The sequence below is a fragment of the Zalophus californianus genome, chromosome 8 (assembly GCF_009762305.2).
Source record: "Zalophus californianus isolate mZalCal1 chromosome 8, mZalCal1.pri.v2, whole genome shotgun sequence".
NCBI classification, from domain to species: Eukaryota; Metazoa; Chordata; class Mammalia; order Carnivora; family Otariidae; genus Zalophus; species Zalophus californianus.
Genome location: NC_045602.1, coordinates 37,551,820 through 37,570,194, shown reverse-complemented (window position 1 = coordinate 37,570,194; position 18,375 = coordinate 37,551,820). Strand labels below are relative to the sequence as shown.

Below are 18,375 nucleotides of genomic sequence, written 5' to 3'. Positions count from 1 at the left end.
AGTTGCTGAGAGTAGATCTTAAAAAGCTCTCATTATAAGAGAAAAACAACGCAACTATGTAAGGTGATGCTAACTAAACGTACTGTGGTGATTATTTCACAACATAGACACATATATCAATATATGTCAATATTCATATATTGATATAGACGTCAATTATATCTCAATAAAACTGGAAAAAAATAAAAGAAATAAAATTCCCAAGATTAAAGAAAAGAAAGAAAGAAAGAAAGAAAAGAAAGAAAGAAAGAAAGAAGAAAGAAAGAAAGAAAGGAGAAAGAAAGAAAGAAGAAAGAAAGAAAGAAGAAAGAAGAAAGAAGAAAGATCCTTGTGCTCTTGGCAAGCCAGGGTGCCAGAGTCAGGGCCGGGTAGGGTGCCAGGGAATGGAGAAAATTCTGGCCTTTTGATATGAGGTTTGATGGGTCTGTTTGACAGTTGCTACAACATGGGATTCTTTGCTCCCAAAGGGCTACAAATGGATCCCTCGAGAGCCATGCTCAGGATCCGTCGCCTGGAGTGGGACTTCGGCACAGGCAATAACTGGGTTCATCTACAGAGCTGGGTGCTGAGGCGGGCATCCTTACAGACCAGGTCAAGTGCTCAAGACGTCTGCATCATGGGAACAAAACAGGTCATTGGAGGGGACTGAGGAGCTACATGCTTCCCCTTTCCAAACTGACAAAGCGTTCTCCTTTTGCTTGATCATAAAAATAAAGCACACTCCCTGCCAAACAATTCAAAATCCTCAAAACACATCAAAACAAAGAACAAGTCCCATGATCAGAGACAACCACCGTTAACTTTTTGTTTGTCTTTAACTGTTGGATCAGACACACATGCACATGCATACAAGCATCATCTTGCATACCCTGGACCACAGAATGCCCGTCCTTGATCAGCTCTTTTTCTCCACACCGTGGCTTGGCATCATTTCCATGTCAACAAGCACAGCAACTCCTAGGACCCTGGGCCTCGATTTCACTTCTGACCCCTGTGCTCTTTTCAGTCTGGGGAAGGGGCTCCATTTGTCAGCTCCTCTCCCCTCCCACACCCCTACCCCCTCCTGCTCTGGGCCACGAGGAGCAGTGGCATGGGAAACAAGTCATTTCCCCTTTGTCCATGTAGGCCTTGGCAAGGCCGGTCCGAGGGGGCTGCGAGGGCCTCCGGGGCTGGGGGACAGGAAGCAGACCCGACCCTCCGTGTCACCCACCCACACTGCAGGCTGGCCCTGTCACAGCAACGGCTGCCTTGGGGCACCCCTGCCCGTCTCAAGGTCTCAGACCCCAACTGTAAAAAGCCACCACAGGCTCCACGTGCCCTTTCACAGCCAACCTCCCATTCCGGTGGGAAGGCTCCCTGAAGCCATGCCTGGGCCAAGGTCAAATCCAGGCGGGGCTGGCGAGGGGGGAGGGCTCCACGCTGGGAAGGAAGGGCGTACCCCAGAGGCTGAGGAAGTCATCACACCAGGGCCCCTACCTTCACGGGCCTCTTCCAGGGCCCCTGGAGGGGGCCCTCAATTTTAATATTTTTCTTGACGAGATCCCCTCAACTGGTGTTAAGTTTCCATCCCTTCAAAACCTGGCTCCACGCCTGGCTTATGCCACTGACAATAAATAACGAAAAATAGTTTCCATTTCTTTGAGTTAATAACCTTCTTTGAAATGGAACCAAGAAGAGACACGCAGTGAAACCCCTCCATCTTTGAGGAGAAAAGACCAGGATTTACGGTGTCTGTGATCAAACCCTTCAAAGGGGTGGGCACTTCATGTCACTCAAGGCCCATGGCAGTGTTCACAGAGAAGGCATGAGCCAGTGAAAGAAGTAGCAACAGAAGTCACCCCGCCTAGCTGTTCCCAAGCTGGGGTGGAGGTGGCGTAGATGGTTCTGGAACACTCAGGCCAGTGCCGAGAGCTGGGAGGGTGGAAGCACAGGCCCAAAGGCTCTTGGAAATAAGGCAGCCACAGAACAGGGAAATCTTGCCCACCTTCCCCCCAACCCATTCTCTCATAATATTTACTCCGGAGGATCTAATGGACACTCCTCAGAGCCCAGGACACTCCCCTTTCTCTGAGACTAACCAGTGCCCTGGTAGAGGTGGGCCTCTGGGGCCATTTTATATCTCAGGACCCTACCTGCCAGGCCAGGGGTGGACACAGACAAAGACGTTATGCGCTCTCTGCCCCAGCTCACCCCGTCACCATGCCAGAACCCAGTAGGCCTGTCCCCTGCCACTAAGCCCCAGCCTTCTGGCCACTTGGGTTCAATCTATAAATGAAATTCAAGACCCAGAGTCGGCTCTCAAGGCACCTAAGGGGTGTGCATGGTTGAGGGGGGCGGTCCTTGAGGCTTTTGTTCTCACGTGACCTGGCTTGATGGTCTTCCTTACAGTGGCAGTCTTGATACAGTGACAATTCCTGAGAGCCCCCTCGGTGACAGTAGCACCCCGAGTCCCCTCCAGGCGGCCACGGATGACCCCTCAGGCCTCAGAGGGGCCATCTCTTGAGCTGGTTTCTTCTAAGCCACAGCTATGTGTCCTGTCAGCATTTTGTTAATGGGAACACAGATGTTTTGATGCCTTTAGGTCTAGGAAAGGACGGAGCACCCTTGCCAAATGTGTGCCTGCTAGCCAAGGCTTGAAGCCCTCCACGTCTGAGTCATGTCGGATTCGTGCATGTTTTTTCTCCAGAAGTTATTTTAATTTTAAACCATGTCAGAAGCGGGTTATAACTCCTTTGACTCCTCTCGTCCGGGTGACCTCTACCCAGCACCCAAGAAGAGGAGAGAAAGTGGACGCTTCTGGGGGAAGTGAGAGAATTTTGCCTGGGGACTTGCCCGAGGCCCTTGTATTTGTCAGGGTTCTCTAGAGAAACAGAACCAACAGAATGCATATTGTATATGTGCCCATCCTATTGAGAGAGACAGAGGGTGAGAGGCAGATTTATTTTAAGGAACTGGCTCATGCAATTATGGGGGCTGAGAAGTCAAAATCTGCAAAGCATGTGGCAGGCTGAAGACCCAGGGAAGAGCTGATACAGCTTGGATCCAAAGGCAGTTTGGAGGCACAACTCCTTCTATCTTGGGGGGATCCCAGTCTTCTGGCTGGGGCCCATCCACATTAGGAAAGGCAATCTGCTTCACTCAAAGTCTATTGGTTTGATGCTAATCACATCTAAAAAAATACCTTCACAGCAACATCTAGATTCTAGGTGTTTGACCAAATATTTGGGAGCCATGGCCTAGCCAAATGGACAAATAAAATTAGCTACCACAGTCCACAAGCTGGAACCTCCTTTTGGGGCTCTGGACCCCTGGGGTGTTCAGGGCATTTTGGGTTGTTAGGCTGGTTGTCCCTAATTCTATATTTACGCCCCCAACCCCCTTCTTGTGGATCTTTTACAATGACCACAGGAGCGATCACAACAGAGGGAGCCCAGAGCCAGCACCGTCACCACACCTCATACAAGTAACTCCTTAGATGCTCATGACAATGTCAGGATGTGGGCACATTGTTACACCCACTTTGTAGGTGACATGTCCAGGATTCAAACCCCAGCATGCTATCTCCAGACCCTGATGTGATGGGATGGCTGGGTCTGCTTTAGAGAGGTGTCCCCGGAGAGCCACCCCGGACTCCTCTTGGTTTACAGCAGCCCCTGCTGGTCCTGATGGTCACCTTCTGGACACCCTCCCCGCCCACTTCTTTCCTGGCCGCTTGGCACGCGTGAGGCAGAAAACAAGCTATACATAACCTGGAATCTGCATCACTGAGCCTAGGATCTGAGTTCACACTAGATGAACCAGCAAACTAACAGATGAATAAGGAGTGAAGGAATGAAGTAAGTGTGAGGCCAGGACAGTCGTGTTCATCTCACTACCCAGACCCACCTTATTCTTTCACAGGCTTGCTGCCCAGCTACCTTTTGTCTAGTCGCCACCTTCACCTGCAGACCCGGTGTGCCTTACCAGCATCGGCATTATCTTTAGCAAACATATTGCCCAGCCCAGTGGGGAGCTCAGTTCACGCACACACGTGCGCGCGCACACACGTGCGCGCACACACGTGCGCGCGCGCGCACACACACACACACACACACACAGCTGTGTTGTGCAAGCAGCCTCGGTCTCCTGCGGGAGCCCACCTAGCACGCAGGCCCTCCCCTCCCCTCTCTCCACAACTTGAGGACCTCAGAGCCTCAGAAATGGGGCATGTTATGCCAAATTTAATATAGTGCACCTTTTCATTCATTCATGTATTCATGATTCCACAGATGTTTACCTCATCCCCTACTTCATGTCAGGCACTGCTGTAGAAGACAGAACCCTCTTTTTCTCGGGTTAGTCCTCCTTGCAGCCCGATTAGGCGGCACCATTATCTCCATTTTCCAGCTAGAGAAACCGAGGTTAAGGGACACCCAGTTGGTGGATGGTGTGGCTACCTTGTGCGCCACACCGCATCTAGCCCATCCATTTGGAAGGCATGTTCTGTCTCTTTCTTCAGCCTCCGGGAACCAGGATGAGGGGCTCAGAGAAGGCCCCCCCGTCTGCTGGTGGCCCCTCTCACCGCCCCCCAGGCTGTCCCCCGACACACACACACAGACCCTTCCAGGAATGTTCACACTGGGTTGTTGGCTGCTTCGGCGTGTGGCACACATGTGTATGCATGTTCATACATGACCCAAGATTTATGAAAATTGACATCTGGGTTTTACTGGAAAACTGCGTCTCCTGTGCTTGACTTGGAAGAGGGGGAGGAGGCGGGGCGGAGCGGAGGGCGGGCATGATTCCGGCAGGCAGCCTGGGCGAAATCTAACGGGACAGATGAAACGGCTCCCTTGAGCTTGGGCACGGCGGGAGGTTCGGAGTCTTGGGAGTCGTTATTCTTCGAGCGATAACTAGCCTGGATGGTTGTGAAGGCTAAAGAAAAGATGTGCTATGCTTCTGGATCTTCCTACACTCTCCAGCGAACAGTCCCAAGTGTTTCTGGGTGGGTGGGCATGCGAGACTGAAATGACCCTGTCCTGGCCTGCAGCATGTGTCCTACCTGCTCTCCCCGTGTCCTCACCCTCCCCCCTTTGATCCATGCTTCCCGAGGTCAGAGGTCAGAGGCCAGACTGCATCACTTCCTTGCCTAAACCCCCCAGTGGCTTCCCACCTATGGGAGTAATAAGGCCAACTCCTGACCGTGGAGCTGACAGAACGTATTCCTTCCCCACTGCTGCTGTAACAAATCAACATAAACTTGGCAGCTTAAAACAACATGAATTTATTATCTTACAGTTCTGTAGGTCAGAAATCCGACACGGGTCTCACTGAGCTACAATCAAGGTCAGATTCACAGGTTTCAGGGATGAGAATATAGACATCTTTGGGGGCTATTACTCTGCTTACAGAGCCCCTGCCAACTGTGCCCAGATGGAGCGCCCTCCTCTGTCCACTGAACTCCGGGATTTGGACCTCCTCGATGTCTTTCCACATGCCTCGGCAAGCTCCTTTTCACCTCAGGGCCTTTGCACTGCTCTGCTCAGAAAATCCGCCGCTGGTCCTCAGAAGTCACGCCCTGTCCTTCCACTTTCACGGAGAAGTCCCCTTCTCAGAGAGTACCTGCCTGCTCAGCGCACAGGAGCCTCCTGGCCTTCCTTCAGAACAGCGCCCCATTTCAGTTGTATGCCTTTAGCTACTTTTCACGTTTATCTTGTTTTTCTCTCCCTGCTTGGTAAGTTATGTGACAGCAGGGCCTATGTCCGCCTCAGCTTCCCCTCCCCTACCACGTACTGAGCACTGACTGCGAACAGGTTCTCTGAACGTCGTTCACTTTCTCCTTGCTACAATCCTGCGAGATGTGTGTGTCTCTTATCCTCACTGTTCATGGGCGGAAACGGATTCATCAAAGAAAGATACTTGCCCCAGGGCACTCAGCCAGGAAGAGTGGGAGCCAAGACCCCGACCAGGTACTGTGAGTCTTTTCCACTTGCTATACTGCCCCGGACCCTGCTGCCTCCCGGGGCCCAGAACAGCACCTGGCCCGGCACCAGGATGGGCTCTCAGGACATAGTTGTTGAATGAGCACATTATCTTATGCGTTAGCTTCCTTCTGGGTGGGTAAAATCTTGAAATCATGCAATCAGACAAAAGGCCTAAATCACAGGAGCCCCTGAGGTGATACCGACATGTTCAGCTGATTCTGACTTGTTTGTATGTTTTCTCACTACGGTGTAAATTACTGCTGCTTCTCTGGAAGCAGCTTTTCTTTGTTTCTTTTTTTGCCTCTGATACTACAGATGCCCGTCCCTGCCCAATACTACAGATGCCCGTCCCTGCCCAGAACTCTGTGGTGCTTTCCCTTTCTTCAGAGAAGCTGGGAAGCAGCGATGCCCTCAGCTCTCTGGGCAGTGCGCCCAGTTACAGCTGATGCTCTCTGACCCCAGCCCCTCCTGCAGAGATGGGGGACACAGTCTGGGTGTGCAGAGGGAAGGGCTCCTTGGGCTTGCAGGGTACCTCCCCTTCTGTTGAGGGTCTAGAGGTACTTTTATCTCCAGCATAAAGAGAAATGTCTGAGTCACTGGCTGATCCAGAGGGCAGCAGTGGGGCCAACGTGCAGCTTGGGGACTTTGGGGTGCCTGGAGTTGCCGCTAGCCTCTCCCCAGTCTTTGATGTGCACAGTTGTCAGGTCTCAGTCTTACTTGGAAACCCAAACCCAGGATGAGTGCCTTGCTTCCCATTTAGCTGCCTCCCTAGGGAGATTCGGGGGCCCAGACTGCTGGTGGCGGAGGGGGGGACACACGTTTTCCCACACAGGGAAAAGAAATGTCTACTTCCTTGAGGTATGGATTTTCCTTACTGGAATGGGTAGATGTGGATCCTGTCAAAGTATAGGGACTTTTTTCTTTCGTGAAAATGTAATGGCCTAATTTTAGGTCCCTGGCAGTTACTGAAAAGCATGGAAGACTCTGGGGGAGGGTTTGAAAGGATGTAGAAAGTTCTACCCACCTAGGGAGTCTGCCCCGATGTCCCCAGGGCCCTTAGGGCTGCCGGGAGCCTTGAGAAGGTTGGCAGCAGCCCAGCAGCCCCACCCCTGTCCCTGTGGATCAAGGGAGTGACCGGCACAGTCAGGCTTCTGTCAGCAGTCGGGAGACATCGGGACCGCGGGCAGCTAGCTAGGAGGCAGGGCTGGGTGGCCCTGGAGGGCGGGCCGGTGCCCGGATGGCGAGGGGAGCAGCCGCACGGACCAAGCTGGTCTGGTCTGCCTGGAATCAAGTGTGGTGTCAGACAGGATCGCTCCGCTGTGAGCAGGCCTGGCGGGTAGTTGTTCTCAGCTGAAGGACTCCAGGCGGCCCAAGAAAGCACTGTGCTGCCGGGTCACACTGTCCTTCCCCGGCGGGCCACATCCCGTCCTCACTGTCTACGCTGTCAACACCCCCCACCCGAGGCGGGGGCCAGAAACTACCCTCGGGGAGCAAAGGGGCCTCCATTCTTCTCTGTAATCAGGGCTATCCCGGATGGGACTGGAGGCCCCTTCCTGAAGGTGCCAGGGAGAGGAGGAGACTGATGGAGAAGGCCCAAGGTGCCAGGAAGGCCCCTCTGTCCCCTGTCCTCACCCTGCCTGCACGCATTTGCCTGGATGCACGTGCCTGTGCGAGTGCATCTCTGGGTCACTATGAGGAAAAGTTGGCAGAAAGAGCCACAGCCCGCCCCCCGCCCCCTGCTCCAGCCATCCCCATCATCTGCGCAAGGAGACTGTGCCGCTTTTCCCATAAAGATGGAAGTCTGGGCGCCTGGGTGGCTCAGTCGGTTAAACGTCTGCCTTCGGAGTGGGTCATGATCTCAGGGGCTTGGGATTGAGCCCCCTGTCAGGCTCCCTGCTCATCAGGGAGCCTGCTTCTCCCTTTGTCCCTCCCCCCTTCTTGTGCTCTCTCTCACTCTCGCTCATGCTCTCTCTCTCATAAATAAATAAAAAATCTTAAAAAAAAAAAGATGGAAATCTGTTTTCCCACCTCCTGGATCTACACTGGCCTTGTGACTTGCTTGTGACTTGCTTTGGCCAACAGAATATAGTGGAAGCGATAGACCAGCTCCAAGGCTGGATCTAGATTAACCATGTTGTCTAGTTTCTGTGTCTGATGTTTGACATCTGGGGCCTTGCTGACTTGGCACAGACTGCCCCTCTCAGGAAGAGCAAATTCCTAGAGGTAGCAAACAACTCAACACCCTGCACCCACCCCCCAGCACACTTTTGATATGCAAGCCAAACAATCCAGAACCATTCCCCCTGCTTTATCTGGCTCTTGCATGTGTGAGGCACTAACACCCACCCCCCAGTTTCCCCCTCCCTCTCCCTTTCCACCCCTGCAATAGCCCCAGGGTCAGGCATCAGGCCAGCAGAGGCAGCCCTACACCACAACCCTCTAAAATTAGTCAAACTAGCCAATCCCAACTTGGTTAGCCCCCTTACCCTGTCTCACCCATTCCTTCCCTCAGAAACCCCAATAAAGGCTTTCCAGAAGTTCCCTTCCCTGTCTCTCTGCCTGCTGTTCTCTCCTGAGGCCTCATGAGGTCTGGCGTGCCCCATCGTCTTGGCAACTGTTAGTAACAAACTATCTTTTCAGTGGTGGTTGTCTCCTGATCCGCTGGCATCACCATACCTGGATAAGCCCCAAATCTCAGGTTCAGTTTTGTTTTTTTTTTTTGAAACAGACAGAGAGAGAGACACACAGTGAAAGAGGGAACACAAGCAGTGGGAGTGGGAGAGGGAGAAGCAGACCTCCTGCTGAGCAGGGAGTCCGATCCCAGGACCCCGGGATCACGGCCTGAGCCAAAGGCAGATGCTTAACCAACTGAGCCACCCAGGCGCCCCAGCCTAGGTTCATTTTGGAACAGGGTCTCAAGAAGTCTCGTGCATTGTGCTCAGCTTCAGCCCTCTACCACCACACCATGTGAAAAGACCAGGCTAGCCTGCTGGAGGAAGAGAGGCTGTGGGGGCAGAGCTGAGATGCACCAGATGAGCCACCCTAGACCAGCCAGCCCCAGCTAACCTGGCAGCTTCCCACAGATGAAGGAGGGTCCCAGCCCAGAGGGGCTGAGTCTGGAGCAGATCAACGGAACAGCCCAGCTGAGTCCAGCTCCAGTTGCCCCGCTGGTCTGCCAAATCCAGATCCAGGGCAGCTCTTGCAAAACCAAAAGCAGTGTCCCTGTCTGTTTTGATCCTGGCACCTGGGCCACTGGAGGCACCAAATACTCGTTTTGTGAAATACAGGTCCGTTCACCGCCGCCCCCCCCCCCCGCCCCGTCTCCACCCTCGCTATCTGAAAGTAGAGCGTTCCTAGGAAATCTTTTTGTAAACCACAGTGGTGTAAAGCAAAGATGCAATTACCATTAATTTATATGGAAATTTATTTGAACTTTCCCAGACAAAGCACAGATGCTCCCAGACCCAATTTAAAGCTCTGGCGGCCGGGGCCCCCCGGAGATGCTGAGTGCAGTTCCCGGGGGAGGCGCTGGGTGGCGCCACTCTCGCCGCTCGCGCTGCCGCAGCGGCTGTACACGCTCGCGGCAAAACTAACGCTGATCGCTATTTTTGCTTTTCGCCTTTTTTTCATAAAAGCGAAAATCCTCTTGGGATTTCCTTCGGAGAGTGAAAACAGGTACTAATGTAGGTCTTTCCTAAAAGCGAAGTGGCGCCATGCAAACTCTCAAAAAGTGGGGAACACCTGTACCCCTGTTTTAGATCCGGATGCTTCACGTGTGCCTGTCGCTTCAGTCCATTCCCAGGCCTTCGTGGAGGCACGCCCCGACCAGTCATGGTGTCCTTTCACTCTGAGCTCTGAAGCGACCAACGAGCCATCTCAGCCTAGACTCGGAGCAGGCCCAGGCGACGGACCCGAGGCAGCAGGGCGGCTGAATTGGATAAGCCGACCCCGCTCTGCTGCGGACAGACAGGCTTGTTTGGGTTTTCCTCCTTTCATCCCTCATCTCATTCATCGCAGCGCAAGGACTCCGCCTCGAACCCTCCCTCTCCCGCCCTCCCCCGACTCAGTCAGTAGGGGAGAGTGGATGGGGCAGCCGTCCTCCCCTCACTTCTGCCTGTGGCCTTGCTCCCCACAGGACGATTCCGCGGCCACTTTCCCGGGTGCATCAAGCCCCCCCCCCCCATCGACAGCCTAGGGATAATGGTGTTACTGCTGACTACTTTAAAGTGTCCGTGTAGAAAAAGGGTAATCTCTAAGTAGGAAAGTGATTTGGGAATGCCTAAGGATAGCCAATTAAAATATCATTTTCCTGAGGATGCGTTAAAAAAAAAACAATGGAGTAAGCCAAGAAAGAGGAAGATGTATGATCTATAAAACATAGACTCCAGCTCAGAAGAGCAGGCAGCCAAAGTCAGGGTCAGGGGGACTGGGGGGAGTACAGGCTCCAAGGGAAAGCAGTCCGGGCGGAACGTGGCACAGGTAAGAGCTGGAAACCACTGTGCTTATGCATTTGACTGAGGGCAAAGGCGGGGGCAGTGGGGGGGGGGGGGTGGACTTGAGGACAACCAAAGAGTTGCACAAGAAAGAAAATTAATCATAGTAGCCTATTTGGCTCTGTGTGAACAATGGAACAAAGTATCTGTCATTACGGGGGAGATCGATTGTTTAGAAATGTGGAGTAATCTCCAGACGTTCCAAAGCAGTTGTCTCAAGAGAGAGAGGACTACAGATCAATTTTTTGAAAGCCACAAACGACCAAAACGTGCCCAAAGAAGAAAGCTAACCTAAATAGTTCTGTATCTGTCAAAGAAATTGAATTCATAGCTCAAAACCTTCCAGAAAAGAAGTCTCCGGGCCCACATGATTTCATTGGTAAATTCTACCAAACATTTCAAGAACTGACACAAATCCTACCCAATCTCTTCCAGAAAACAGACGACAAGGGAACACTTCACTCATTTTATGAAGCCAGCACTATCCTGATAACAGGACCCTGCAAAGACAGGACCAGGGGTCAGCAAACATTATCTGTAGAGGGCCAGGGAGTACATATTTTCTTTTTTGAAGCCCATATGGTTTCTGTTGCAACCTCTCAACTCTGCAATTGTAGGGTAAAAAGCAGCTGCAGAAATATGTAAATGAATGGGTGTGGCCAGATTTGACCAGCAGTGGACTGGATGTGGCCCAGGGGCCACAGTGTGCTGACCCCTACTATACACCAATATCCCTCATGAAAACGGGCAAAATTTTTTTAAGATTTTATTTATTTATTCATTTGAGAGAGCGAGAATGAGAAAGAGAGAGAGCACATGAGAGGGAGGAGGGTTAGAAGGAGAAGCAGACTCCCCACCCAGCAGGGAGCCCGACGCGGGACTCGATCCCGGGACTCCAGGATCATGACCTGAGCCGAAGGCAGTCGCTTAACCAACTGAGCCACCCAGGCGCCCTGAAAACGGGCAAATTTTCTCACGAAATATTAGCAAATGCAATCCATAAATACAGAGGAATATAGAGAAATATATATATATATATAGAGAGAGAGAGAGAGAGAGAGAAATAAAACCACAACCAATTAGGATTATCTGGGACTGCAAGGCTGGTTTCAAAATAGAAAATCAATCAAGGTCATCCACCTTTTTAACTAACTGAAGAAAAACCACTGGATCATATCAATTCAGGGAGAAAAAAGCATGTGACAAAATTCAACATCCATTCATAATACTCTGTCAAACTATGCTTTGAAAGAAATCTTAACTTATCTTTAAAAAAAGGGGGGGCGCCTGGGTGGCTCAGTCGTTAAGCGTCTGCCTTTGGCTCAGGTCATGGCCCCAGCGTCCTGGGATAGAGTCCCCGCATCGGGCTTCCTGCTCAGCGGGAGGCCCCCTGCTCCCTCTCCCACTCCCCCTGCTTGTGTTCCCTCTCTCACTGTGTCTCTCTGTCAAATAAATAAAATCTTAAAAAAAAAGAAATCTTAACTTGACAAATGGCATCTACAAAAAACCTATAGGTAGCATCACACTTAATGTTAAAAAAACAAAACAAAACTGAATGCTTTCTCCCTAAGTTCTAGAACAAGGCAAGGATGTTCACTTCCCTATTCAACATAGTACTGGAGGTTTCAGCCAGGGTAATACGGCTAAATAAATAAACCAATGGCACATAAACTGGAAAGGAAGAAATAAAACTGCCCATATTCACAGATGACACAATCATTTATGTCAAAAACCTGAATCTACCAAAAAAAAAAAACAACTCCATAATAAGTGAGTTCCACAATGTCACAGGATACAGGGTCAACACAGAAAAATCCATAGCTGTCCATATACTAGGAATATACCACTGGAAATGAAAATTTAATAAAACAACACCATTTAAAGGAGTTCCAAAAATGAAATGCTTAAGTATACATCTAACAAAGCATATTTATGTTGAAGATTTAAAATGCTGAGGAAAGAAATCAAAGATCTAGATAAATGGACAGACATATTATGTTCACAGATTGGAAGACTCAATATTATTAAGAAGCCAATTCACCCCTAATCGATCAATAGCATTAATGTAATCCTAATCAAAATTCTACTAAGATTTCTTGTCTATAAGAAAGAGACAAGCTTGTTCTAAAATGTTAATGGAAAGGCAAAGAAACTAGACTGGTCAAATTCTATCTTACTATAGAATTACAGTAATCAGGATAGTGTGTTCCCGACAGACATAGTCCCATACCTGCATGATGACCTGATGTTTGTCAAAGTTGCTGGGACGATTCAATGGCGATTCAACCATCTACTCCACAAATGATGTTGAAACAACTGGAAATCTATCTGCAAAAAGTTATCCCCAAGATAAAATTCCCACTTTGTGCAAACATTAACTGCAAATAGATCACAGATCTAAATGTAAAAATGCAAAACTATACAAAAAATTGGAAGAAAATACAGAAGAGAAATTTCAGGACCTGGTGTGAGGCCAAGAGTTCTCAGACTTGACACCAAAGGTATGATCCATAAAAAAAAAAAAAAAAGATCAGTTTAAGATTTGCCAAAATTTAAAATGTTTGCTCCAGGGTGGACATTAAGACAAGCTCTAGAGAGAAAATATTTGCAGCTCACATATCTGAAAAAGACTAGTAATGAAAATATATAAAGAACACTCACAACTGAACAATAAGAAATTAATCCATTTTTTAAATGGGCAGACACTTTACCCAGTAGACCTTATGGCAAATAAGCACATGAAAAGATTCTCAATATTATTAGTCATTAAGGAAATGGAAATGAAAACCACAATAAGATACCACTGCATACCTATCAGATGACTTCGAAACTAACCAACCAACCTGACAATAGTAAGTGGTGAGGATGTAGAGTAACAGTCTTTTTATTCATTGCTGGTGTGAATGTAAAATGATACAACTAATAGGGAAGACAGTTTGGCAGTTTCTCACAAAGTGAAGTATACATTTACCATATGACCTTGCAATCTCACTCCTAGATATTTGTCCGAGAGCAATGAATATTTATATTTACACACATACAAAAGCTGCATGGGAATGTTTATAGCAGATCCATTCATAATCACCAAAAAGTAGAAATGACACCATAGGTGTCATTCCATTTGGTGGGTGAACACAACGGAATATGACTCAGTCATAGTGTTAGTAAAACAACTATGCAGACCCAGAACAACACAGAAGAATCTCAAATGCATTATGCTAAATTTTAAAAAGCCAGACTCAAAAGTCTATGCATTTGTTGATTCCATTTATATGACATTATGGAGAAGACAAAGCTATATAGTGATGAAGGACAGATTGGTTCTGAGGCGATGGAACAGTCTCCACATATGGAATATAGTTCTATGGTAAAAATCATGGAAATGTATGCCAAAACTTTTTTTTTATTAAACTGTAACCAGCAAATGGGAGAAGGCAACCAAAATAATGAACCTCTAATGGTGGAATTTGGAACCCTGTGACATCTGTTCAGAAAGAGAGGTTTTGGGGTAGGGGAAACCCCACAGGCAAGGAGGATGCTGAGACCCTGCCCTCCTTGCTCACCTAGAGCTGTTGTGGGGAAGAGAGGTGCAGGGGTTTGTTACATGTGTCCCCTTCTCATCTCCCCAACGGGGCTGTTTCTCTTCCAGTGGGAAGGCCACGGAGTGGGCAGCAGTTGTAAGAAAGGGCCCCCACTCGTGGGATCCCCACGCTGCTCAACCTGCCCTCCTTCCCCACCTGCTCCCATCCAGCTCATCACAAAACCCCTGCGAAGTGACTCAGGACAGATGTGCTGACAAGAGGGACGGAAGTGGAACACCACGAAGGACGCAGGAGAGGGGATGATACTGTCCATCCCCATGAGATCACTTCTCCAGACCCTTGCAGAAAGCAGCGTCCCCCTACCTTGCAACACACACACTACACAAACACACTCACATGAAGATCCTCCACAGATATGTATGCACACACACATCCCGTAGCAAACACAACCACTCATTCACGCAGACACATGCACACACACTCACAAACACACACCCATCGTGCTTCCTGTGGGCTGGCACCTAATAGAACAAAGTGAGTGCATTTCCTGGTCAACAGAGGAACCCCAGCCGGGGCTGCGCCCCACTGCCGTGAGGAACCCCTGCTACCTCTAGCTGGAGGTCCTTGGGTGGCCATGGACCCCGCCCATCTCCTTGTGGCAGTAGATGGTTCCATGAGTGCCATTCACTCTCCAAACACGAGGAGTCTCCACCGGCCAGCAGGACTTACTGCTGGGTTCAGGAGCCCCAGGCTCATACTGTGTTCAGATGAGGTCAACTCCAGCTATGCCACGTCCCCTCAGGTCCTCGCGAGTCCAATCCTTTGTCCACTCTGAACTCCCCTGCCCTTGGCCCTTTTCTAGGTCTGCAGTTTTTAACTCTGAAAGATGGGGTTCCACTGGGTTTCACACACCTGCTTGATTCAAATCACTAGGGACACTTAAAAAAATACTGATGTCTGAGCCCCAACCCAGATCCTCTAGGGTGAGGCTAGCATTGAGATTTCTAGAAGCTTCCCAGGTGACCTGATGTGCAGCCAAGGTTTACCCCGAGACTGCCCAGCTCGGTCCTGCTCAGAGCAGCACCAGCATGACAACACTCCCTTCATTCCGTTGAACTCCAGCTATGCTGGGTCCTGGGCGGTAAAAATCCCAGATATGGTCCTGCCCTGGGGCCCTGTAATGGAGAAGACAGACAATAAACTCAAAATCTACCAAAAGAAAGCATTACAAACATGATCAGTCCTATTCCAGAGCCCTTCATAGAACCATAATAGGAAACACAAGGGCAGAGAGGAGACCTGTGTAAGTATGGGGCTGGGAAGGCCTCTACAAAGAGGTGCTTATTTGAGCAAGGACCCGAGAGAAGAGAAGCCTGGTAAGGAGTGTTCCTGGGGCCTTCTTTATGGCTTACCTGTCAGGCTCCCCCAGACAGGGGCTGGGAGGGGAGACCCCTCATTGGGTGAAGGACTGTTTCACTAGAATTTTTAAACCAACTTCTTTTTAAGATTTTATTTATTTATTTGAGAGAGAGAGACAGAGCACAAGAGAGGGGAGGGTCAGAGGGAGAAGCAGACACCCTGCTAAGCGCGTCGCCAGCCCAATGTGGGACTCGATCCCAGGACTCCAGGATCATGACCTAAGCCGAAGGCAGTTGCTTAACCAACTGAGCCACCCAGGCGCCCCTTTAAACCAACTTCTATGGACAATCCCTTTTGCTCCCTTTCCCCCTCACAAAGCCCAGGGAGGCAGGGTTTGGACCCAGATCTTCCAGGACCAGAGCCTGAGAGGGCTCACTTTTCTGCCTCTGCAGCAGCCAGGACATCTGAGAACTGCCAGGGTCTCACCTGTTGTCTGGGTAACCCGGAGAGACAGCAATAGGTCCCAGAAGATGAGACAGGGGCAGAGCAGGTGCCCCAGCATCTGCTTGCACATCCCATCCACCCTCCCCCTCTGAGGGCTCCGACTGGATGCGCCCACCCTATGCTTCTGGCCTTTGCCTCTGGGCCTGGTGTTTTGTTTTGTTTTGTATTCTGCAAAGTGGGTAGGAGATCCCTTGCTCTGTTGGTGGGTTCCCTGGGGCCTCAGATTAGCCTCTGCTGCCTGGTGGCTGAGTGACTTCCTGCTGACCACTTTTTTTTTCTTTAAAGATTTATTTATTTTAGAGAGAGAGAGTGTGTGTGTGTGTGTGTGTGTGTGTGTGTGTGTGTGTGTGCATGCGAGGGGGGAGGGGCAAAGAGGGAGAGGTGGAGAGCGTCTTAAGCAGACTCAGTGCTGAGCACGAGCCCCGCGCGTGGCTGATCTCACCACCCTGAGACCAGGATCCTGGGATCAAGACCCTGAGATCACTACCTGAGCAGAAACCAAGAGTGGGACGCTTAACTAACTGCGCCTCCCAGGAGCACCCCCACCCCCAGCTTCTGCACTCACACCACCCACCTCTGGTCTGACTGCGTTCTCCCTGCCTGGAATCCCTTCTGCGCCCCAGGGGCTTGTAGGTGCCCGTGAGTGTGCCCGCCTGGTTCAGGAATTTAGACAGTAAACCAGTGTCAGTGGGGAAGGGGAAAGATTTGGGAAAGAACCCAAAGAGAGGGACTGAATTTTCTCTACTCCTTGGCTGTGTGGACTTAACTACTCTTTGGGCCTCCGTTCCCTCCTTTGCAAAATGGGGACGAATTGTCCCCACCTCACAGGGCTGCTCTGAGATTTAAGAGCGTGGAAGATGCTTAGCAAAGAACCCGGCAGTCATCAGACTTCCAGTAAGCACATGCAGGCTTTCCTTCTGCCCTCAGTTACTGTTACTGCTGTGGATGATGGTGTTGGGGTGGCCGGCGGGCCGCCCACGGGCCACGCCCACCACAGGGGGGCGGGGTCTCCCGTGGCCAGAGCCGGGATGGCGGTTGCTGGCTCAGAATTCAGCAATTCCAGTTCCACCTTCCACCTATCGGAAGATGTACTTTTATCTGCATTCTTTTTTTTTTTTAAAGATTTTATGTATTTTTTGACAGAGAGAGACACAGCAAGAGAGGGACCACAAGCAGGGGGGAGTGGGAGAGGGAGAAGCGGGCTTCCCGCGGAGCAGGGAGCCCGATGCGGGGCTCGATCCCACGACACTGAGATCATGACCTGAGCCGAAGGCAGACGCTTAACGACTGAGCCACCCAGGTGCCCCTTTATCTGCATTCTTATCTTAAGTTTAACCATCGATTCTTACTAGTTAATATAAAAGTGGATCTGGTCAAATAAATAAATCCAGTGAGACTCCAACAAATACAAACGGCAAGGAGAGAAAAACCAAACACCAAGCTGTCTGTCAGGGTGAGAAAGAAAATGCAGCCCCAAATCTAAGGCCCCCTAAGCGCGAGATGAGACGGCTTCAGAAACCCCCTGGCCCCCCTCTGCCTGCGCAGCGCAAACGCCGCTCACCGAGTCGGCGCGCGTTTAAAAGTCGGCGGTGGTGGGAATGAGATTTCAGTTAGAAATTTGAACGTTGGGAGCTGGAGGGCGGGGACAGTCTCCACCGTCACGGGGTGACCAGGAGCCCCCCTGGAGACCCACCAAAGCCCAACGTCTCATACATCCCAGGGAAACCTTCCTCCAACTCACGATCGTCACGCGGAGCCCTGTGCCCCGCGGAGCGAGGCTGTCGCCCAGACTGCGCCGCTGGACCAGCCCGGGTCTTCCCAGGCGCCCAGCCCGCGATGAGGCTCAGGTGACAGATGGGGGGGGAATCCCAAGAACCACTCCGCGCCCCCTACCCAAGTCTCCAAGTGCCGAGCGACAAGCCCGGGTCCTCCGGCCTTGGCGTTGCCTCCCGGGCGAGCGGGACGGGCGAGAAGCGGGAGGGCACTGACCTGGGAAGCCCGCGACGCGGGGAGGGCGAGGAGCCCCAGCAGCAGCAGCAGGAGCGCGCGGGGACAGCTGGGCACCATCTTGCCAGTGGGAGCTGCTCGCCTGGGGGAAGGGGAGACGCCTCCTCGAGCCGGCCCACGCCGCGGCCCCGGAGCGGCTCGCGCAGGGAGGGCGGCGGGAGCCCCGGAGCGCGGCCGGCGCCGTCTCGGGTCCAGGTGCGCCGCGCGCCGGCCACGAGCGTCCGCAGCCGCCCGCACGAGACAGCCCCGGCGAGGCGGGGAGGCGCCAGCCCCGGGGCCGAGGCCGAGGAGGAGGGGCTGCCCGGCCAGGAATGCGCCTGGGAGCGCGCCCAACCCGCGCGGCTCCCCGAGGAGGCCGGGCGCGACGCCGAGGACGAGCGCGGGCATCCGGAGGGCCTCGCGGGCCAGGGCGGCCGAGACCGCGTGGCCGGTGCCCCGCACGCCCCCCCCCCCCCCCGCGACCGTCCCCTGGCCCCGCTGGGGAGACCGAGGCGCGCGTCGCCGGCC

The 18,375-nt window shown here is 51.6% G+C and overlaps 1 protein-coding gene across 1 annotated transcript in view; it reads right to left on the bottom strand.

Moving 5' to 3' along the window:
* FBLN7 (fibulin 7) overlaps positions 1-18,067 on the bottom strand; it is a 48,070-nt gene extending 30,003 nt beyond the window's left edge. The window contains exon 1 of the mRNA XM_027624110.2: positions 17,851-18,067. Within this exon, the coding sequence (XP_027479911.1) occupies positions 17,851-17,928 (78 nt within the window). The 5' untranslated portion in view covers positions 17,929-18,067. The remainder of the gene's footprint in view (positions 1-17,850) is intronic.
* Between the last annotated feature and the right edge of the window lie 308 nt (positions 18,068-18,375).